Consider the following 25,418-nt stretch of genomic DNA (forward strand, 5'->3'; position numbering starts at 1 on the left):
TGGTTGGAATCCCTGGGGTTGTGTACTGATCTCTGTTAAGGCCACATTACACTCAGTAAAATCCTGAGAAACCACTAAGCAGTCACTGGAAAAAGTGGTGTGAGCCACCAAACAGCAAGACTGGGCAGGTCATGCTGAAAACATTTGGCCTTTGTTGCTCCTGGCAAGTGGCAAATAGAGTAAAACAAAAAAAAAAAAGAAAAAGTCTGGCCTTCTTAACCATTTCAGAAGGTGGTTTCAGCCTTTTCCCACTGTGCCAGCATGCAGTGCTTTTTAGTAGCTGTCATTTTTCTATTATTTCCCAGTTCTGGACCCCTGATGTTTCACACGCTATTATGTTTCCTCACCACACTAACGGCCAGCTGGACCTGTTAACAACTGGACTTGTAACTGGCAGGACCCTTGCAGGTTCCTTTCACCCCTTGGCTGTCTGATATGTCAGTCTTTAGAACCTCTGGTCATTTTTCTAAGAAGTCCAACTGTAGATCTAAGATACCATAAGTAATACTTTTTTATGTTGTTGTGTTTTATTATAAAAAAACAAAAACAAAAAAAAACATACAACTTAAATGTAGCCCTAATCCTAAGTACTTACCTATGTATTACACATGGTATCTGATATCACATGTATGTACTAACATAAATAATACACATGGAGCAAACTGTAATTACATGTAGGACATTAGTGTATATACTGTTGCTGTCACACAATAACCTCATATCTCATATATATATATATATCATAACTTTAGAGGAGACATCTTTAATTAATCATGACATTTTGAGACAATGTCACTATGGCCCAAGGGCTTCATTAGATCCAATTTACTAGACTACGAGCCCCCTGCTGTGCACCACAAAAATCACAGCAGTGTATTCTGTTTCGTTTGCACATTTATAAATATTTAAAAGCAAGTCAGCCGTGCAACAGACAAGGCAATGATACCTCATAGCTGTATGTTTTGGCTATAGCAACATATAACAGTATAATCAAAAGTACATATTGGACCACAATAGCAAAGGCATTAATTAAACTTGCAAAAGCATCAGTTATGTTAGCATAGGCTTTATTTATGCTAGCTGGTGAAAGGGGCATTGACAAGCTTGCAAAATGAGCAATGGGATGTAGCCAATATAAAAGTAAGTTGTAAAAGCCTGTGTTTTCTAGCAAACAGGAACTGATTACAGTTTTACAAGTGCTTTTATGCCTCAGATGGAAATATTGTATGCATGCGTGTGGCAGTAATATTACTAGAATACTACTTCTGCTACTACTACTAATGACTAGTAATATTATTAGTGACATGTTATTAACATACAATTAATAATATCATTATTACTAGTAAGCTCTGCCCCTCTAAATTATGTGTGTGCCCCAGTGAAAGAAATAGTCTAGAAATACTCTTGCAATGGAGATACAAGCTTTTTGCATTACAGTGACCACACTTAATGTCTGAATGTCTCTTGCAAAATCCACCCTAACAATGGTCTAATCATCTGCAGCTGGTGTGCTGCACCTGATTTAAATCTTAGACATTTTCAGGTAGCAATACATTTGAGGGCATCCTAACTTTTTCACAAGGAAACAACATTTTACTGCAGCAGAACATACACACCTCAGAATCCACAATGGTCTACCTCAGGAGACAAAATGGAAGGTTTTGCCATGTCCCTCGCAGTCCCTTGACCTAGACATCACTGACAATTTGTGGATAGACCTCAAAAGCACAGCGCCTGCAAGATGGCCTAAGAGTCTCACAGAACTAGGAGCCTTTTGCAAGGAACAGTAGGCGAAAAAATCCCCAAACAAGAACTGAAAGACTCTTAGTGACAAAAAGTGTTTACAAGCTATGATACTTGCCAAAGTGGATGTTCCTAGGTACTGACCACACAGGGTGGTCCATCTTTTGATTTAGAAACTATAAAATCTTGCTTAAAATATATAAATTTTTAACATTGTTTTTTCGCGTAGTCATTTACAGTAACGGCTATTTTGACCAGGGGTGCCCAAACTTTTGTGTGCACTGTATGTATAGAGACTACATATGGACTCTGGATGAGTGGGTGACTGTTTAGGAGAAAATTTAGGGATGTTTAATGGTTTGTCATCATAGTTTTTGATGTTACGGGACTTTGCTAGCTTCTAGATTAGAATTTAAGTGACAGTTGATGGAGAAAATAAAATGAAAAATAAGATGTATCAGAAAATGCATGATGTCACTACTCCTGATCAAACTTCTTGTTTTTGTGTTTTCCTATCGACTCAAATCTAGACGACTTTTCACTGGAATTGGTGCTTTGGTTTGTTTAAACTATTGTTAGTGTTTGAATTCAGATGAATGAAAGAATAAGAATGGGAATACAGATATGCTAACATGGCTAAGAGCCACTAATGAGTGTTATGTAATGCTAATTGGAGGCTCTTTGAGTTAATTAACTATTATTTGACACAACATTTGCATTTCTGACTGAACCACTTGTGCTAATGGTTTGTTGCCATTAAAAGTGCTTTTATGGGTCAAAACGTGTTTTGTGGCGTGTCCCTTAGAGACTGCATGTTTTAATCAGGGTCCCAGTGGGCTTACTCTCTGCTGTCCAGTACACACTTCGCTAAACTAATTACGCCTTTGTTTTTATCAAGTGTGACACACAACACACACACACATATGCACACACTTTTGTATGTTTTGAATTAACATTCCTTTTAATTAATTGGGGAAGTGTTTCTTGTGTATGTGTGTGCGCCCCTTGCTCGGCCCAAGCGACTGCTTTGTTGTTGTGTTTTGTTTCATGCAACTAATGATCAGAGTCAGTGAACTTATTCATAGGGTTTTCCCAATCAGTTTCTTAATGCTGAATGTCAGCCGATACCGTTACTGATACAGATCCGATCCGATGTGTTTGTATAAATAATGCAGCCAAGCAGTTTCGATAAGATGAGCTGCTGATTCATACGTTCAGTAAAATACCTTTATTTTTAGTAGAAGTTTCTATAATGAGACTGGTTAATACTGGGTGAATGTGATATGATTTGGGTTTCTGTAGTGTGTGTGTATTAGCTTTAGCATTAGCCTCCACTTGATTTTAAATGTGTTCTTAAGTGCTGGTTTAGAGACATGAAAGACAAACGGTTCTCCCGTTTAAAAAAAAATAACTAACTCAGAACTGGATTGGGATTAAAATAGCTAATACCCAATCCAATAAAATATGCCTGGGTTGGCCTAATCCTGATCAATTGGATTAGATCGGGACATCCCTACTTACTAACCCTCATGATTTTTGAAGGTCCTGACCTGGACCCCACTGGAACTCTCTTTAACATATCAAATTTAGCATTTTTTTGTCAGCTTGGTAATTTTTGGATTTTGGACTTGGATTTTCTTATGTTTTTATAAGAAACTAAAACTTAAATTTCTTCCACACTACCAAATTTTTTTTTTTTTAATATCAACAAAATGTTTTTAAAAAAGCATGAACAATGGTTCTACAAGGTTTTTGATTGTGCAACAACATCACATGAAATTTATTGTTATTGTCATACATAGAAACTTGTCTTTTTGCACGTGTGCAGGTGTGTGTGTGTGTGCGTTCGTGTGTGTGTGTTAGAGGACAGTGTGGATTCCATTTGTAGACAAAACTTTGGATCAGTCACGGACACTGTGAGATCTCAAGGCTGCAAAAGTGTCCAAAACACAAGGTCAAAAAGAGTAGAAATAAACACACCTCACACACATGCACATGCAAACACTACTCAAACTGCTTACTAGAACATCATAGCTACAATCAGTTCTGTTGCCAGTTATATAGTTGCCAGACTAATGTATCGTGAGATTCATGTTGATTAATTTCCCAATAATACAAAAATCTCAGTAAAAAGCCTTTGTTTTTGTGTCCAGCTGTCACGTTTTTTTTTTTTTTATCAAACTCAGAATTTCAGATAAGAATCCTCTTTCGCATGGGTGCACGTGACAGCACGTGGTGAACTATACTCTAATATGAAATGCTGTACTAAAGGTTAAATAATACAGTTATGAGACAAGGAAAAACTTTTATATAAAACAACACACAATCCCCCTGTGTGTGTGCGAGTGTAGGCATTATCATGTGGCTCTTTTGTTCTGTTGGTGTTTGATTAAGGCACTGGGAGGAGCCCATTCTCTAATGCTGTAAATGGAACTGTCAGAGAGACAAAAGAGAAGGGCAGGATTAAATGACAAGAACCATTTTCGTTCCACCCTCGTTCCTTCAATTCTTCACTGAACTGGTGATGGATTTAACCCTTTAACCGTGAATGATCTTCAGTTTCACACTCACATGTTAGTAGTAGATCCTGAGTGATCCATAGTAGCTTTTTTTTACTGGCTAATGCAGCTAAGAAGCAATAGAAGTGTTGCCCCAACAAGTGAGGAACGTTACAGTCTCTCATTAGGGTTAAATATTAATAACACTCTAAATGTAGTTATTGTGATATAAACTGAGGTGTGTGTTACGGTCTCTCATTAGGGTTGAATATTAATAACACTCTAAATGTAGGTATTGTGATATAAACTGAGGTGTGTGTTACAGTCTCTCATTAGGGTTGAATATTAATAACACTCTAAATGTAGGTATTGTGATATAAACTGAGGTGTGAGTTACAGTCTCTCATTAGAGTTGAATATTAATAGCACTCTAAATGTAGGTATTGTGATATAAACTGAGGTGTGAGTTACAGTCTCTCATTAGGGTTGAATATTAATAACACTCTAAATGTAGGTATTGTGATATAAACTGAGGTGTGTGTTACAGTCTCTCATTAGGGTTGAATATTAATAACACTCTAAATGTAAGTATTGTGATATAAACTGAGGTGTGTGTTACAGTCTCTCATTAGGGTGAATATTAATAACACTCTAAATGTAGGTATTGTGATATAAACTGAGGTGTGTGTTACAGTCTCTCATTAGGGTTGAATATTAATAACACTCTAAATGTAGGTATTGTGATATAAACTGAGGTGTGTGTTACAGTCTCTCTTTAAGGTTAAATAATAATAATTAATATAAACAAATTAATAATTTGTGTGTGTCTGTGTGTGTATTTGTGTGTTTTGCAGGTTTGATGGCGGAAGGGAGGTGTTTCCGATGGACTTTTTTTTCCCTCCGCAGCGCACCTGCCTGATCTGCTCTGATGAAGCATCTGGGTGTCATTATGGAGCACTCACCTGTGGCAGCTGCAAGGTGTTCTTCAAGCGAGCTGCTGAAGGTAGCACGCACACCCACATTCACGCATGCACACACACACACACACACACACACACACACACATTCACATTCTATGTCAGGTTGTGTTGTTATACACATGGCACATATGTATTACAGTGTATATGTTAGTGTATAGATCTAATACATAAAAACTGATACATTTTTTTGTGAGGGAAATTACAAGTATTACAAGTCAAAAACGCCTACAATTACAATCAGGTGCAGCACATTAGCTGCAGATGATCAGAACATGGTTAGAGAGAATTGTGGAGGAGCATGTCTTATTTAAACCTCAGACATATAGTTTGTTTTGCTCTTGGTTGTTAAAGTGAGTGGTATCACCATGGTGAGATCCAAAGAGCTCTCTGTGGACTTCAGAAAGAAGGTTGTAGATGCAGATGAGTCTGGAAGAGGTTTTTTAAAATATCTCAGAACAATTAGAAATCAGCCATTCCACTGTCCAGATATTAATAATTTAATAATTTACAATTTACATTTAAAATGACTGCCAACATGACCAGGTCAGGTCATCCCAGTAGGTTCAACCAAAAAGCAGACCTCAAGTCTCCAGCAATCGTAAAGTGTCATCACGAGACCTACAGGTAGCTTGCCATAGTTGGTTTCAAAGTTCAGCATCAACCAATAAAGAAAATTAATACTCTTGGTTTAGCATGCTGCAACCACAGTCCTCAAATATTTTCTATGCTGTTAAAGTCAGGCCACTCCAGAATCTTCCAGGACTTCTTCTGAAACCAAGCCTTGGTGGACTTTGAGGTAAACATGGGATCACTGAAAGGGCCAATGACACCCAAGATTCAGCTTCCTCACAGAAGGCAGGACATTTTCTTCAAGGATTTCCTGATACCATGAAACCATATTGAATCCATGTTGCCTTTCCTCCACACGCTGCAGATTTCCACTGCCAGAGAAAGCAAAGCAGCCCCAGAGCAAAACTGAGCCACTGCCATGCCACAAGACAAGACAAGGCAACCATATTCACCAACAAGACAAGACAACCATAATTGTGTTGGACACAGGTGGAATTTGGCCTCCGCCTTTAATCCAGTGAACACACGCACATCAACACTAGTGATCAAACACACACAGTGACAGTGAGCACACATGCCCGGAGCAGTGGATACCCAGAGAGGGTGAAGGGCCTTGCGGGTACGGAACCCACAACCTTGTCATCAATAGCACTGGTGCTCTAACCGCTAAGCCACCACTGCCCCACGCTGAGCCCCCACTGCCCCACTGTAGGCAGGGTGTTCTTTTTAGCGTATGCTTCATTCTTCCTTCTCTAGACATACTGCTGATCTATAGGCCTGAAAAGTTCCAGCTTTGTTTCATGGACAGGCATGAAGACCTTCAGCACTTGGTATGTGCCTTACTGTGGAAACTGAAACTTCAGTGTCTGCTGACTAAATCTTGTTGCAGGTATTTTGTAGTCACCTTTTTTGTAGTCTTTTGCAGTTATGCAATTAAAGAAGCCCTTGATTTACCATCTGATTCGCAAATGTGCACAATAATTGTGAGACTGCAGTCGTGATTAAAAGGGTCATTTTTTGATGAATTTGGAGAAAGCACTTGTGTTGTGTTGAGCTATTTAAATTGCTCTTGTTTGGTTTGGTTTATTGCAAACAACAACTACTAATATGCTCCTAATTTGCAATGGGGGTTGAGTAATTTCAATTGCAACTGTAGGTTATTTAAGAACAGAAGACACATTATCATTTTGAACACCTCCCATGAAAATAAACTTGTGCAGTTTCTTTCAGATGGTAGATTTTGTGATATGTCCCTGGGCTGAACTTGCCTGATCTGGCCATGTTGGCAGTTGGCAGTCTCCTACAAAATTCTCTTTTCTAATGTACTAATGCAAATTTTATATGATGTTAAGTAATCATAAATGTGGTGGTGTCCTAATGTTCTCTTTACATTAAAATGTTATTTCTATTAATAACACTTTACAAATTATTTTAAAGACATGCTACAGTTAAGTTGCTGCCTCACAAAAACCTTGTATCCCCAAAATGGCAATTTTACAATGGTAGGGAAAACTTTCTTAACTTACAGTGGAAGTCCATGTAAAACAATGTAATTCATTTTGGAGCATTTCTATTGATCCTTTTTATCATTAATTCTGAGACAATATAAAGAACAACTACAAAAAGCAAAAAGCTATAGAAAATGGATACAATTTCATGGGGTGTTTTTACATGACTGTAGTCCTATGTATGAAATAGATAGTTATAAATAGAATCGAACATTTTTACATACAGGGTCAAAATATACATATAGTCAAGCCAAGTCAAGTCAAGTGGGTTTTATTGTCATTTCAACTACATACAGAATACACAGTGAAATAAAACAACGTTCCTCCAGGACCATGGTGTAGCATAGACACAGTGCATACAGAACACAAGTGCAACACAATACAAGTGCAGACAGACAACACAACACAATACAGACAGAGAATAATAAATAATTGGGGGTGTGCAAATTATGCAGTGTGCAATAAATATTGAGTCCAGTGAGGTAGTAAAGTTATTTGTGCAAAATGTTTTGTGCAAAAATGCTTCCCATATTATCTGGGGTAAATGGATATAATATAGGACACCTAATATTTGGTTAAATGCCCCATGAAGTTGCACCTTTGACTGGATACTTGGTAGCTATCAGCAAGCTTCTGGCAGAATTCTGGTTGGATATTTGATCACTCCTCTTGGCAGAATTGATGCAGTTAGATTTGTTAGTGTCCTGCTGCAGACCCAACTACAGTCGACACATTTTATATAGTGTTGAGGTCAGATCTTTGGGAAGTCCAGTATAAAAGTTTAACATTAGTCTGCTTTATCCATTCCACAACCACTAATCTGCTTCTTCCCTGACCATAAATCCTTGCTCCAGGAGGCTTTTTCTTTGTCCATTTGGTCAGCTCCAAACTTTGCTTGAAGGGAGCAGTTTTGGAACAGGGGCTTTATTCTTGGACTGCAGTCTCTCAGTCCATGCACCATGTATTATATTTATTCAGATATCTGTAATAATAATATCTCCTCTTGTTAAGGTCACACAAGAAGAAAAAAACCCCTTAGCTTTCAAAGAAAGTCAATCTAAAAAGATTTTGGAGCATTTCTATTGCTCTATTCATCATGAAATTGTGACACTATTTAATAAAAGGATAAATAAAGGATATAGATACTGTAAAGTGTCTACATGCAATATAGAATATTTGTATGTAATACTTATTTTTCCAAATCTAACCTTATTCATTTAAAATGATTAAAAAATTAAACATAGATTTGCATACATTGGTTAATGATCTGTGGCGCAACAAATAACACCAGTACCGGCCACTGAGGTGCCACACCATGTGGGAGACTGGGGTTCAATTCCAGGTCTGGGTGACTACACTGCGCTACACCAATAAGAGTCCTTGGGCAAGACTCCTAACACTACATTGGCCCTACTCTGTAATACGAGTAACCCTGTAAGTTGCTCTGGATAAGAGCGTCAGCTAAATGACATAAATGTAAATGTTAAAAAGCTTTTTACACACTGTGGAGTGTATCTGCTTTGTTGTCCCTCTAGTCCCTGTTTACTACCAACACAGCAAACGAACAAACAAATGTACATACACACACCACTACCAGACATTTCATATCAATCTCACACATACATACACACCCTCTCAATCTATCACACACTCTAATCCACCAGCACCACACACACACACACACTCTTAAGAATGCCCTGTTGAATGAATCTAAAGATAGAATATGATCATTGCAGCTTGTAAAACACACGTTCCGTGCACGTAGTATCCCTTACTCAACTCAACTACATCTGCATAAAAGGCATTTTTCTGCAGTAATATATATAACGTGTTTTTTTTTTTTTTGGCAAAATAGGTAGAGTTGAGAATTTGAAATCACTTTTTTAAATAATAAGAAAGGGAAAGACTACTTTTAGAACCATTATTTAAAAAGTGAGTGTGAACAACCTTTCAAAGGTTTAAAGAAGTAACAAGAGTTCCGTTCACTACTGAAAAAGGGTTCTTTCATTATTGTAACTTCTTGTTGTGTAAAACCATGTTTAAAAGGTTCTATAAATGCCCATATATACTCTAAGCAAAAGGAGTTCTACACAGTACAAAAATGCTTCTTTGAGCCACATGATTCCATTATAGTAATGTCCTTGACCTTTTTTTAAAGAGTGAAGCCTTTTATTCACATTTAGCAGTAAGGGTTCTGTATAGTACTGAGAATGGTTTGGAGCCTTTTTGGTGCTGTAAAGAATCATTTTTAGTTATTAAAGAATCATCAAGCTTAACAGTTATCCAAATTAAAAAATGAAGTACCATTGCCTTTTTATACAACCCCCTTTCTTTAAGGTTGTAATGTAAAGGTTATATAGTTTCCCAAAACTATGACATAATAAGTATGTTCAAACTTGCACTCATATACACACATTTATACATTTTGGTTCTCCAATGACCTATTAAAGGTTTTTTTTTTTGTAAACCAAAACCCTTTTAGTAATTTGTTTTTAAAGAATGCTGCCTAAACTGAAAAAAATATGTTGGGTGAGGGATAAAGAATAAATTTTTTTCCCTTTTTTAAAATGAGAATATTGTTAGAATAATAGTCGTTAGAGAACAGAGATACATTGTTCATACATTTTTTATAAACAGCATAACTTCTGGAGCCAACAAGTCCAACACAACAAGCAATACACACTACTAGCTAGAGAGAGAGAGAGACAGAGAGACTACCTGACCTTCCAGGGAACAGGTATAGGGAAGACGCCTTAGGACTAGAATGGGACACAGAACTTTTAAGCATGTTTACATGGCAGACATGCTATTCCTATCAGGGGACTTTACACTATAATCTGTGTCAATTCGTTTATGCCTCAATTACATGTGATCCTGAAAGCCTGGCTTGTAGAGATAACCCCTGGCCAAGGGCATCAAAAATGAACTTTATTTTCAGCCTAAAATGAGCACTGCACTGATTTCTCATCAACCTGAAACTTTATTTGGGACTGGGAAGAAGCTAATAAATGTTAAGCCAAACCACACACTGTATTTAACCCCACAAAAAAACAGTTTAGTGAGATGAGACAAAAGCTGGACTAAATATAAAATCGATTCCTGCAACACCTTTAAAGACCTGTGAACACATTGTGCAAAAATGAACTCAGCTGGGCCAAACCAAAAGGCTCTTGCATTGTGTCATGAAATTCCCTGAGATTTCCTCATCCCAATATTTTTCTTGAGATAGGCAGTTGGATCTGAGCATGGTTTTCAGTGTTTGATGGCATGTCTCTAATTCACCTTAATATAAACTGGATTAAACATTTAACAACCACATTGACCATTTGTGATGGGCATAGATGGAATTTGGCTTCAGCATTTATCCCAGCCGTGCAGTGAACACACACATACAGACCAGTGAAACACACGCAGTGGGCAGTGAGCACACATGCCCAGAGCAGTGGGCAGCCATTGCTGCAGCGCCCAGGGAGCCGAGCCCGGGTATAGAACCCACAACCCTGTCATCAATAGCCCAGAGCTCTAACCGCTGAGCCTCCACTGCCGGTACACACTGGAAACCTAGTGTTTAATGTTTAACAGTTTCATTACTTTGATTGGACAAATTGTGGCACACTAAACATGGCATTTAATTAGAACCTTCACAATAACAGGTGTTTTAGGAGAACGGAGAGGCTCACCCACTGCAAGTATGGGCTTCAGTAGAGCAGGGGGAAATAACCTGATTGGGCTAAGTCAGCAGGTGCTAAGGAGCAACAACCTGTCTACTCAGACTTATCTACTGTAGCAGAAATGCGCTTAGACTGTGTGGCATTCATTTCCTGGGCAGCAGCGGGGCTGCGCCCCAAACCCGTTACTGCAGGTATCTCCATCACCTGAACTAATGTCAAACTTAGTCGAAATGGACATTCAGCTTCAGCGGGTTCCCAAAAAGAGCTGTTTGCACAGTTAAGTGAATCAGAAAGATTGACAACATTGTCCAGTTTACAAGCTTAAGTACATTACAAACACTAAACACAGAAGAGAACTGCATTGTATACGTGACAATGCATCGTCGTCACGTAACTGAGGGACATCTGTAACATTAGATAAAGAAAAGATGTTTCTACCAGACCAATCATGACCCAGAATGGAAGAAATTACCGTTACTGGCAACTGAGGATGAACTGCTACTTAACTACTACTAAAATCCAGAAACTGCAAAAAAAAGAAAGTTCTAGACCTTAAACAAGCCTATCAAAACCACAGCTGAACTGAGTGGAAAATGGGAGTACACTCTCCAGAATGAAGGACTATGCTGCAAAAGCATCTCACAGGTTTTTGTTTGAGTCTGTAACTGATGACCAGACGGAACCATTAAAACAAAAGGAAGCAGAGTCAACAGATGAGAAAGAGAGAGAACTAGTAGAAATCAGCAGTGGACTGAAGTAGGTATGGACCAGTCCACGTATGGGTATAAGTAAAGTGATTTCCGCTGGTTTTGACATTTCAAAGCAGGATAAGAAGCAATCAGATGTCCACTTTCATGCCAATAAAAGCATTTTGTCACTTTTTTTGTCACAATACTGTCTCACTTGATGTACATTTACATTTAGATTTAAAACATTTATCAGATGCTCTTATCCAGAGCGACTTACAAAAGTGCTTTGTTATTTACTCAAGAAAAACCTCTGCTAGTTTGAATAGACTAAAAATTAAAGTTTAGACACTACTAAACACAAGTCAGTAAGGAGACCACTCTGCTATTCGCCCAAGTACTCTCGTAAGAGGTGGGTCTTCAGTCTGCGTTTGAAGACAGCGACGTTCGGACACCCAGGGGAAGCTCATTCCACCACTTTGGTGCAGGACAGGAAAAAGCCTGGACGCTTGTCTTCCACGGATTTTGAGGGATGGCGGGTCGAGCCGAGCCGTACTTGAAGCTCAAAGGGCTCTTGGTGTGGATCGGCTTTTGACCATTGCCATCGTATGGTGGGGCTGGTCTGTTCTTGGCTTTGTAGGCCAGCATCAAGGTTTTGAATCTGATGCGGGCTGCAGCTACAGGAAGCCAATGAAGAGAACGGTACCGGTGCATTAACAGAAGCTCTAAAACCACAGCTGTGCTCTGGGGAGCCATGTTGGGAAACCATGCCAAAACAGCAAGCGAGGACATAAACAACGATTCTCTCTACAATGCAGTTGTCAAACTCCTCTAATGGGAGGATTTAATTGTTCAAAGGTGTTAACTTTGCTTGCAGAGCACCATTTGTCAAAAAAGATCAGTCTTATCATAAGCAAATTCAACAAACGTTTGGCTGGGGGCTTGACATGCTTATGAAATCTTTGTCAGTAAACTTCAGGGTTTTCAAGCTTACATGCATGTAATGTAGCATCATAATCTAAACTTGGCACTAGTAAGGGTTACTATTAGTTACTAACTCTAGTTATACATTCTTCCCACACTTTCCCTATAAGCTTGCACTGCAATAGCAAAGAGCAAATAAGGCTAGGCCACCGTAGCATGGCAGCAGAGCTCTCAAACACTGGAAAATATGTGTCTACTTCAGTTTCTCTGAACCTAGTGACTAAAGCAATATGCTGGCCAACATCAAACTCCAGAGGACCTACAGTTCGGGTGGACCATGGTGTAGGCACGGAAACAAGAGTGGTCTCCCCCATGGACACATGTGGAGAGGGCACGGGATGAGCAGCAAGCAGAGAGAGGCTGGAAAGAGGACGACTCAGAGCAGGCCTCTGTTTTTTCCATTTCCACCTCCAGATCTTTCACCCAGACATCTCTGTGCGTCTTGAGCTCCAAGTGCTTGGATGTGGAGCAGCTGGGTTTTATGGTGTTGTTTGCTCAGCTCCAACTCCAGCTCCTTCAAACGTAAAGCCAGCATGGGATCTTTTAGAGGTGAGACAGGATTAAGGGGATCTATGCATGCCGGTTCCTTGGCTTTGGGTTCGCTAGAATCCTCCAACTGAATTGCAACACCCACAACCTCCTCTCCCTCTGATACGATCTGCTGCTTAACAAGCCCCATGCACATTTAATGTCCCATTTAATCATGCTCTGTGGTATTAAAATATCAAAAACAAATTGCCATGAGCAACATCTTTGTGCCAGAGCTCAATCTGCTTTTAAACTGGGCAACTTTTAAATCCATGCCAACTGACAAACACCCCTCACCTCACCTCAAAATGCTAGACAAACGAGAAGCAATAGGGAAGAGCCCCCAGTTCTGTCACAGGGTATATGGTCTGATTGTATAGAAATATATAGAGTCCTTCTTACCTGCCTGAAATCAAAGCGAGACAGAAGACACACAAACCCCCTCTAACTCTCCCGACCAGTATGAACTGCTCCACACAACCCACAGGGTGCACTGTAACAAGTATGCACAATATTTACAGTTTATTTAAAATCAGCAAACAAATTTCCAAATCATGGTCAAGCACGGCTGGTGAACTGCTTTAATGGGAAGTGGAGAACGAGACAATAGGAGAACAGGAGCCAGCCAACCAGGAACAGAGGGTGGCCTCTACCAATCATACAGGCTGACAGGCTAAGCCTGGAACGGATATACATGCAGTAAAACAGACACACAGCACATTCTGCCAAATAATACGTCAGGGGTCATAACAATATTACACGATTGTTATGAACATTTTGAACTACTTGACCTGTTACACCAATATTAGATGTTTAATATATTGCCTATTTTTGCTTTTGTGCTTTTCCTCGCTATTTTTTTTTCATTTTTGCAGCCAATGATCGGCTACAGGCCTTACATTTGGTAGAAACTTTCATCTTTTGGTCCAAGGCACATAACTGTATTTCACACTGATAGCACATTGATTTTCTAACACTGCTACTCCTTCTTTCATCCGTCCTCTACTGCACAAATCCTACACTCCTTGCACTCCCTGAATTCTCAAGCAAGAGAACTCCCATGTCCTCAGTTCCCAGTAGGGCTGAAACCTGTGATTCATCTGTGATTCATAGAAGCAATCCATTCACTATAATTAAATTACTCTACTAATCTAGCTCTCTGGCCTTCTTTGGTTCTTCTCTTTGTGCTGCCACCATCTTCCAAAGCAGTGACTGTGCTGGTCCACCCTGCCGAGCTGGTCTGTTTAGAATCATAGTTGCAGTTCCACTGGTTGAAATCACTGACCTGGTCACCTGCAAAACAGATGAAGTGGATTGAAGAATATTTGATCATTATTACTACAAAAGTGTAAAATCCTGGGTGGCTTATGTTCATTTAGTTCCAGAGTACAATGTAAGACAGTTCGCTAACATAATTTTCTAGAATAACAGTCCAAGGCCTAATTCCTGTCAAGAGAGGGTATTTTCTGTGACATATAGTAGTGGTCAGATGTTTACATACACTCATCATAGGCATGACTGGCATGGCAATGTGGAGCTTTTGGTTATTTTTAACTGTTATTTTTCTGGGGCAGAATGATTGTGCAACGCACATCTTTAACCCCTTTTTCGCATTCTGGTCTCAACTTCTTTCAGCTGCTCCTGTCTGGCAGACACTAAGACTGTCAGACACAAGAACAGTTTTTACCCTCAGGACATCGCCTTCATCAACAGCTGATCACCATCATCAGCTATAGGCCATATATATATATATGATGAAATGAATCACTCTCATCCTACCTCTTATTCATTTCACACATATACACTGCTGTGGTGACACAGTATTTAATCTGTATAGTGTTGCCTACTGCTAGTCTGTAAATAACACTGTAAAGTACACTGTATATAAATCAATATTGTGTATTGTCTATAAATGATATGTAGAGTAGCTGTATATTGTTAATACCAGAGAGTCACTAACAGCCGGAAACAAATTCCTTGTATGTGTGAACATACTTGGCCAAAAAATCTGCTTCTGATTCTAAACTTGATTCTGATTCTTAAAAAGTTTATGGCCTACCAGCGGGCTGAGAGTGTTATTACCATTATTAACTTCTATTATTAGAGAATAGCCCCACCAGTTTGTACAGAAGTTACTGAGTAAGTGTTTAAGTGTTAAGTAAGTTTCTTTTGGGAAGTCTAAAATCAACACAGGGTCACAGTTACACATACAGGGTCAGAAATATACTTACACCCGCTTTGATTTTTATTTATTGCTGCTGAAAGTGTCTTTAAATCAGAACTGGAACTTCTTGAACACCAATCACTCATAAGCTCAGATTAGTTTTACGATGTCAATGAAAGAAGCCCCCGCTCCAAAATCAGCACCATCAAGCTCAACTGAGGTTTGCAGCAGTCTAACATTAACTGCTTGGAATAGTCTTCTCAAAGTCGTGACCTCTACCCTATTAACATATGTGGACTGTTCTTTAAAGTCAGGTCCATGCCAGGAAACCAACAACAATTAAACTCTACCAATTCTGCCAACAAGAGTAGTCAAATAAATAAATACTATGGGACATTTAACCAATTATAATGAATGGAAACAGTAGGCTTTCTATGATGTATTACACTGCTCAATTGTTTTCATGTCATATGTGATTGGTGTGATGGCATCATGTTATAAGCAAATGATAAGTCAAAAAATTGTTAGTGCCCAAAAAGCCACTCTAAACCCCTCCCATCAGTAAAGAGAACCAATTATCTTCAAGACATGGAATTGGACACTCCCCATATCCCATGCCAATAAATCATGACTTGACAATTTCTCGTTGAGTTATGAATTGAAGGTGTCCAGACCACTGATCATCTTAACTATGAGCCTTTTAGCCTGCTGTCTGATTTCACTTCGATCTCAGGCAGATTCTCCTTTCATCAGAAGATGGGACATGCATGCAACTCTCTGGACTGAAGTGCACAAGCTAACTGCTCCTTTAATTGACAAGATAATCGTCAATTCCAACCCATGTCTCTTCCTTTTAGCACAGAAAGCACTGCAATTAGGAATGGATGATTTTATGAGACAATGACTACTATTTAAACAGTTACTGGAGGTCTCCATGATGTTAATCATCAAGTGTAATTTATTCTGAGACTCTTTTGTCCTTTTGGACTGGTGCCCCAAAGTTACATTTATCATAATTAGTAATAAATAAATCATAAATGTAATATATGAATGAGTAGTAATAATTTGATCATAACTTTCTTTGTATCACCAACTATGTTCTGGCCATTTCAAGAAGGATCTCCTGTAGCTTTGGTTCCACCATGTAGAAGGTCCCGTACATGTATTTGGTGTTGCATGAGAAACACAGACATGAAAGGGTCCCCACACTGTAAAAGGATATTTTGAGACACATGTCTGAATATTACTGAACTGTCTTAATGTGTTTATATGGAAGGTTAGAGCTACTGCATAACTGCATAAACTCTGCATGTTTCAGTTTTTTATCACAGTGTTAAGCTACCTCTGCGTGTGGGGGTCTTGGCATACAAACATTTGGGAGTCGAGATGTGCGTGTGAGAAGGTTTCTATAGCCGTAAAAGTTTTCTCTTAGAGCAGTACAGCCAAGTCAAGAGCCATTTAGGATTAAGTAGTTTTTGTGCCTGTTTTAATGGGATTTGGCAACTCAACTTAAAACGTCGCAAAAAATTTATTTTCTAGGTAGCTATTTTAACTTGCGCCAATGAAGTTCATGGACACTTCTTTACCTGTCTCTCTCTCTCTCTCTTTTTTCTCTCCATCAGGGAAGCAGAAGTATCTATGTGCCAGTAGGAATGACTGCACTATTGATAAGCTGCGGAGGAAGAATTGCCCCTCTTGTCGTCTGAAGAAGTGCTTTGAGGCAGGAATGACTCTTGGAGGTAAAGCTGTGCTCGGCACTAAAAATAGATTGATTTGATCTGAGAGCAATCTCTTATTTTGCCTTAAACCCGTCCGGAGCCGCCTCGACATCCTTGATAAGAAGTGACAGATATTACAGATTGGCACAGAGATAGAGACTGAGAGAGAGAGAAACCATGGTTAACACAGACAAAAAACAGTCATTATACTTTCATAAAACAGAAAAGACTTAAGCTGTCACATTGTTTCTTTTATAAAGACCACCACTAAATTAGGCTGAATCTATGGGGCACATGAAGACTTAATGGATGGGGATAAACTCCTGAAGGATGCATGGGTGGGCTAAAGTGCTGTAAAATTACTATTACTATAAGTTTACATACACTCATCATGGGCATGGATGTCACGGCAATATTTGACAGTCTTTTTAGTGATTTCTTTAAAATGATCTTTTTATACATACATCTACATTGTTTTAACCTGTCAAATGGTAGAAACCTACATACATGTTCAAAACTATACATACGATCTTATAGATCATTAGTTCAGCGGTGCAGAAAGTTTCAAAATGTCTTTTAACTTGCCAACTCCAAGGCCTCTTAACTTCCTGTAAGTGATCATGATTCACTACAGCTAGCTTCTCTATGCCCACATAAAAAGAGAAAGTCCAAGGAGCTCAGTCTAGATTTGAGCAGGATTATTGCAGATTTACACAAGTCAGGAATGTCTCTTGGAGCCATTTCAAAATAACTGCAGACTCTGAGATCAGTTCAAACAACTGTACCTAGCTACAGGTTATTGGGAGGTATGGCTGCTTTGCCAAGATCTGGAAGAAGACCCAAACTGACATCCTCACCTGAGAGGGAATTGGTTTGAGGAACTTGGTTTCAGGAACCCCCAAGGCACAGGCCTGCCATGAACTGGAATCTGCCGTAACACCAGTGTGACTGTCTACAGTCAAGCCTCGTCATGAACCGAGAGGCTGCCGTCTAGCCCATGCTTTTAAGCTCAACTAAGGTAAAAGAAAAGTTTTCTGGAGGAATGTTTTATTGTCAAAGATGAGACAAAGATGTTTGGAGGAGGACAGTGGAGGCATTAAATCCCAAGAACACCGTACCAACTGTTAAAATGGTGGTGGTAGCATCATGCTCTGGAGCTGTACATAAGGTGGATTAAATAATGAAGGAGGAGGAATATCTTTTTCCATATACCCTGGAATGTGGAATGGATAAAGCAAGCTAGCATTAAGCTTTTGGGAATTGCCTTCCCAAAACCTTGACCTTGAAATAAGTGGGCTGTACTTAAAACTCGGGTCTTGGAGACTATTCAAATATCCAATCAGAATTCTGCCAGAAGCTTTCCTTAAGTGAGTGTGGTTTTATAGCTTAATAGAGATACAGAGAGAATGATTGTAAGAACTGATTGCACTTCATTGCTCATTAAAATGTTAATGTAAATATGTTTCTACATAATGCACAATACTAATGGGACAGTGTGTTAGAACGAGTACTTTCTGATCAGTGTTGGAAACATATATTTGATAGGGCTTCATCTGTTTATTGAATAGTGTGGCTACAGGCCACACATTTGTGGAAAACATTCAACTTTTGACCCAGAGCACATTACTGCATTTTACACTGATTGGCCATTGACTATTAAGTGCTGCTGCCCCTTCTTTCCTCATCACAAACGTCTGCATACACACAGTCCCTGCGTTTTCAAACTGGATATGTCCCAAGTTTTCATTTTCCATGTTCTTTTAATGGGATTTGGTGTGCCAAAGTTTTCTTATAAAGCTTATTTTTGATGGCACACCCTCAGAGTAGAAACGTCCCAATAATTTTGACACTTATTTATGTGAATATGTTTCATTTGAGCAGCTCAAGTGCATTTGTTTTTGCTACACCTCAGTAAAACTTTAACCTATACTTGTAAAATTTGTTAAATTAAAAAAAAAAAAACAACACCTTCCAACAATCCTCCGCAACCCTAGACACGTAGCCAAGGGTTTGTCTGGGCTCGGCTTTAGAGAACTTTAGAGTGTAAAGGGTGCAGCTTTGCTGCCATCATGGCTTATTTTGTGTTATTCGTTTTGCATGAGTTTTGCAATCGTATTTGTACAAGAATAACATTCTGCTTTCTAAATATGAAGTGATGGATCCCTTGGGCTGAATAAATGTAACAGATTGAACTAGTAAATGTGTCAAATAAAACATAATAAGGACATTATTTGACAATATTTGATATGATTATGAATAAGTACAAATGAAAACAATAATGATTACCAATGTAGGGTCATAAAATGCTAGGTTTCTCCTGGCAAATGCTCATGGCTCCTGGCAAAGGCACATGGCAGATGACATTCAGTGTTACATAAACCTAATTGATCTCAGGCTATTATACATTCAGTGACCTTGCTAAAGTCCCCTATTTAACTGTCTTGCCTCAGACTATATATGCAGTTATATATTGTCGCTTTCACACAAAAAAGACAGGCTCCTAAATGTCAGCTTCAGAGGACAGCACTTCTGTTGGCCCATTCATGGTGAAATTTGGCACAATATAAAGAACGGCCAGAAACAGTAGAAGTAAAAGCAGAGATACTAGGTTTTGAGTAACAGATAAAGATAGTTTGTTAATCAGGGTTAATAATTATGTAATTGTTTCTTTGGTTGTACTAAGTTCTAAATGTTTGAATTATTAGCCATTACGAATCTTTTACTGTAACTCTACTGTAATAAGTAATATATATGATTGTTCATACATTATAAAGTCAAACATATAGTAACAGGGCCCATTTAATGAATTTTAATGTTTTAAGTATACAATAACCACAAAAAGCAGCAAGGTAATTAACCTAATTAATAAGATTTTTATTCATTTAATTGTGTTAATTGAGGAGTACATCTTTTCATCATATTTTTTTATTTTTATTCATGATTTTATTATCATGAATTGTTTTATGCTTATTATTTAAAATGATGTCATGTATGAATGATCAATATTAAATACCTAATCAGTATTAAACTAAAATTAAGGATTAGTTGTCCACAATTCCACATAGTTGATTACTCATTAGTCATTAGGAAAATAATGAATAATTATTATGTAATAATTCAAATGGTGTTATTGAGTATATGTACCTTTCAGTATTACTATAATTTTTTACATTCAATAACATTTAGATTTTGCTTGTTTACCTTTTCCCCTCCTTTGTTTATCTGTTGCCGGATTTTACCAGCACTTCTGCTTCTGTTATTGATTCTGAGGCTTTTTATCTCCAAAGCAGGCACTGAGCATCGGTCTTTAATATGGATGAGCTCATTAACATGTTGACTTTGATTGCCTGTAAAATCTCCACATTGGTACAGCATCACTGACAGCAGCACTGAGCACCGGCAGGGTGACTTTATTAATAGGACTTAAATACCGTGTGGCACATTTAGCGTGGCATAGTACTGAGTTGGCACTGATGGCTCAGTGGTTAGAATGCTGGGTTATTGATTACAGGGTTGTGGGTTTGATACCTGGGTTCGCTGAGCTGCTGTTGAGCTAGACTTGGGATATGCCAAGAACAGAATTTCAGGGTACTGTACAAATCACAATTTTTATTGATCAACCTGGGCCAGATCCATCAACTTCAGAAGCTGAGAGTTCAGTTTGAAACTGATACGGCTGCAAATGCATTCTTAACTTATGTTAATTGAACCATTTGGACTCGTCAGAGGTACAAGGTGTTATATGAAGCTTCTCTAATAACTATGTAATTGCACTTTAATAATACATGCAATAACCATGCAACTACAGGTGATGTATGTAATGTTACAGATGGTCTACAGTAGTATGGCTTATTTTGACATGTTTTCGACTATTGATCAAGAATTTTGTCATTAGTTGCGACAGGAAATGCAGGAATTCACATAAATGCTATTTATTAGACTTCATTACAGAGTACCTACCAAAGACGATGCTCTTATACATGTAACTACATGAGTCAGAAGAGAAATTGTGTAAACTGTACTGCTGTAATTCATCTGTAATTAACACCAGTTAACAACAGTTTTTATAAATCAGAGGAGCCTTGAATTTCCCACGCTTTCATTCATACTAATCAATTCTTTTAGCAATAAGTAATTCCACAACAAATGAATTTATGCTGTGCAACAGTAACAACTCCAAAACACCAGGACCGACTAAGTGAGGGTTCATTAAGGTACCTGTTGAGCCCTGTACGCAGTCCAAGCTAACTGCTTATACTATATTCCTCACCTTTTGTGCTAGGGATAGATCCATAGAACTGTCGAAGTATCAAGTTCAGCCAGCGAGGTTATAAATGAGGAGCGCATCACAGGTTGAAATATGAATGCTTAACATGGCGCTTGGTTACAGATGAAGTCCCGCCCTTCAACAAAAAAGAGACTGTCGGCTTTCTGGTTACGCCGCAAGCGGATGACGGTTAACAAGGAGATATGCACAATTGCAATAGCTGTTCATGAGGTTTTTCTCAGATTTTTTTGGTGATTTAAAACAACAGTCACTTGACCTTTAGTTTTGAGTGTTTAAGTCTCTTCCCATTTATAGAGATGGGAACCTGGTCTTGTGTCACTGGAAATTGCTGCCTGGTGGTGTCGCCTTTTCAGTTGTTGTAAGCAGAATAATACAGTCTTAGTGTGAAAGAGCCCTGCTGTTATCACAGCAGTGGGAGCTAACTATTGTATTACAGTAAATACACCACCAGTAGTTACTAAGTTTTTCATGTATGATTACACTGTTATTTATGTAAATGTGTTGGAGCTGCACAGTTCGTGGCAACTTTGGCCTAAAGGTTAGTGAAGCCAGACTCTGGACCAGAAGGTCATCGGTTTGATTCCCTAGACCGTAAGGAAGTGGGGGCAGTGGGAGTGAAGGAACAGTGCTTCATCCTCTTTTAACATTCAAGGCTAAGGTGCCCTTGAGCAAGTAACCTAACCCACAATTGCTCCCTGAACCCTGTGGTGGCTGTGTATTCTCACCCCCAATTCTCTAGTGTTTGTTCGCTCATTGCCATGGATGGTTTAAATGTGGAGGTTGAAATCAGACGTACTGCTGTGCAATGGCTGTTCCTTATTCTAATTCTAGTTGTAATTAGAGACACTTAGCATTAAGGGAACCAGTGATATAGTATTTAAATGTAATTACGCAATTACATTGTAAATTACATAGCGAGTTACACAGTGAATCGCATTGCTTTCCTGCTCTTTATGGACGGTATTATCAAGTCTGCCCTTCCTCTGCTTGTTTTGATGGTAGAAGGAAATCCCCAAAACAGCATGCCTTCTTCCTTGCCTGAAAACAAAACACAGGTGCACACAGCTATAACTTTTCATCAATTTCAAATTATAATAAAATATCGCTCTTCTCACGCTCGCAAACTGTCACATAGGAGGGGAAGAGGGAGGATGTATGCTAGGGTAGAGAACTTTATTTGATGAAATAAATTACTGGATGTATATAAACAAAACAATATCCAGAAAGAAATAAAGGAACCGGTGGGCTGTAAATACTCAGAGACGAGACCAGAAACACCTGTGGGCTTTTATTAGTGGGGTCACAAACTACAAATGGGTGACAGTGATAAGAAGGAGGTGGAACTAGGAAGAAACAAAGACAGGTGGGTATGTTCCAGTCGCTCTGGTAGCTTCATGCAAGTATTCAGACATTGTGATTCCAAACCACTGAGAGGAGGTGAGGATCTTCAGACGGAACTTACCTAACTTATCTAACACCTTTTTTTTACCATGATTTTACAAAATACTCTTAATGCATTATTTAGTGTTTGAGATAAACACATTCAGAGTGAGGTTTGGCGTGAAACGGTTCATTCACCTGACTCGGGCACTTCATAGGAACCAGATGTCTCCATGACTACAACGCATGTCTTCTGAGGTTTATATGTAGATGGTGATAATTGTAAAATGGGGACAAATGTGAACGAATATGTGGTTTTTAGAGACTTTTTGCAACACATCATCCTGCATGTACCCCTACACCACTCCACATAATGATATGCTGTTTCTAAACTATGTTTTAGACCCAAAAGCCTCTCCCGAATTGGTCCAGTGGTGTCTCAGGAAGTGTATTCATAACCATTTGGTGTAATAACGGTCTGTAAGGGGGGAGCCTTTAGGGGTGTCCCATTCACCACCAGTGTGAACAATTCTGACTCTGTAAGTTTCTCTAGAACAGGTCAAACCCACTCTGTTCATCTCAACCCAAACAATTCAGCAAATTCTTAAACAGTTATCTAGCATTAAAGTAGAGCGTGGTGTATAAGCATGGATTAGCCATAGTGAAGTGGTGTGTGTGTGTGTGCGCATACTTGTGGAGGGTTAAATGTTAAAGACATTAGATATGGACTACTGCGCTGCTATTCCAGTGAATGGAGGATGGTAACCGTGTGTGAATGTGTTACCACATGACAGAGAGAAAGAGAGAGAAAATCACCATCAATTTCAGCTAAACTATGTCCATTTGTACCTCATTTTCTCTCTATCTCTCTATTTCTCTCTCTCTCTCTCTTCCTCTGGCAGACACACTCATTTTTTCCGCTCCGAATGGTTTTATCTGGTGTGTATTACTCCTTCACACATGTTCCCGTAACATGCTGTGAAATGGCAGATGCCTTCCTAATGCATGTAATTAAAGCCGAGTGCACGCTACGCGATTTCAGCTCCGCTTTCAATTTTGTGAGCTGCGACGTGATTTCCCCGGTCTTTGACCTGCCGAGGACAGCCCTGATCAAACTTTTCAAACTTGTTTGAAATCCTCAGTGATGGGTCTGCTGGTGGGGTTTCTAAAGGTGGACTGAAGTTCGGACACAGTTTAGGCTCTGAGACGCTGCTGCTGCTGCGTTTAGTTTAGTAAGCAGGTCTATTAGACATTACTGAACATCTCCACGCTGTTTGAGGAGAGACAAGACTAAAGTTCTACCTTCAATAGTGCAGCCTCTAACGAGACACCAAATCAGTTTAATACTCTCTCTCTCTCTCTCTCTCTCTCTCTCTCTCTCAATCTCTCTCTCTCTCTGTCACTGAGTCTCCCCTTTTTCTCTTTCTCTCTGTATTTCTCTTTCTGGTCTGCACTCAAGTTTAAGTCTCCTGTTCCATTTAAACAAGAAAGAGAAAGAACATTTGTGAAAGGAAGAGGAAAAAACAAGAGAGAGGAAATTAAAGGGAGTGAGACAAAGTGAGAGAGAGAGAGAGATGGACAAAGAGATAGAGAGAGATGGAAAAAAAAATAGAGAGAGAGAGAGAAAGACCACAACATAAAAGAGGGTGATGAAATGAAACTGAGAGAGAGATAAACAGAAAGTGGATAGAAAAATGAAGAGAGAGATAGACAGCAACCTAGCGAGAGAGAGAGAGAGAGAGAGAGAGAGGGGGGGGGGGAGGGAAAAAATAAAGGGAGAAACAACCACACAGAATGAAGGAAAGAGACAAAAGAAAAATTTGAGAGAAAAGAGAGGGAGAAAGAGAGACAAACGAAAAATTAAGAGACAGACATACACATAGAAAGAAGGAAAGAGAAGGAGAGAGAGAAAAAGAAAAGAGGAAAAAAATAAAGAGAGAGAGAAACAACATAAAAAAAGGAAAGAGAGAGAGAGAAATAAAAGGAGAGAGCGAGAGACAGCCACATAGAAAGAGAGAGAGAGAAGAAAGAACGAAAGAAAAATAAAGGAGAAAGAAACTGCAACTTAGAAAGAAGGAAAGAGAGTGAGAGGAAGAGAGAGAGACAGAGAGAAGAAAAAGAGGAAACAAAAGGGAGAGAGAGGCAGCAACATAGAGAGAGAAAGAACAAAAGAAAGAGAAGGACACAGTGAGAGTAAAGAGTGAGAGATTTGTTTTTAGAAATTAGCCAACATCTTTATCAGAATGTACAGGTCAAAACAGACAAAAGGCAGTCAATGACTTTTCAGTGAGTGACAAAAAGAAAAGCATCAAAAGGAAGAGACAAGATGATGCTCACAGAGGAAATCAGAGAAAAAAAACAGTTCAGTCCAAGTACTCTGCAGATTTCATCATCATCCACCCAGCATGAGGCTCCCATAAAACACCACATGTTTTTTAAAACTGTCCAAGTCTTTAATGGTTGAGTAGAACTGAACATTGGTTAGAATTCAGGTTCTCATTAGCCAGACAGTCAGAGAATCGCTGGCACTGAGGCTCACGATAATGCTCTTTCTGCTCACCCATACTGCTGTCTTTGTATTCCCAAGGATTAAGTTCAGTGCCGTTGTGCTGTTAATTTCTGAGAGTACGCCAAACCTACAATAAAAAACTTGAGGTCAGTTTGTGGCAGTCCATAAAACAGGGAGGAACTGTTTTCCTC

At 38.9% G+C, this 25,418-nt stretch overlaps 1 protein-coding gene across 1 annotated transcript in view; it reads left to right on the plus strand.

Annotated features, from left to right (window-relative positions):
- ar (androgen receptor) overlaps nucleotides 1-25,418 on the plus strand; it is a 121,508-nt gene that overhangs the window by 20,401 nt on the left and 75,689 nt on the right. Inside the window, exons 2-3 of the mRNA XM_072676627.1 lie at nucleotides 5,096-5,244; nucleotides 16,955-17,071. Of these exons, the coding sequence (XP_072532728.1) occupies nucleotides 5,096-5,244; nucleotides 16,955-17,071 (266 nt within the window). The remainder of the gene's footprint in view (nucleotides 1-5,095; nucleotides 5,245-16,954; nucleotides 17,072-25,418) is intronic.

Source organism: Salminus brasiliensis, chromosome 1 (genome assembly GCF_030463535.1).
Source record: "Salminus brasiliensis chromosome 1, fSalBra1.hap2, whole genome shotgun sequence".
NCBI classification, from domain to species: Eukaryota; Metazoa; Chordata; class Actinopteri; order Characiformes; family Bryconidae; genus Salminus; species Salminus brasiliensis.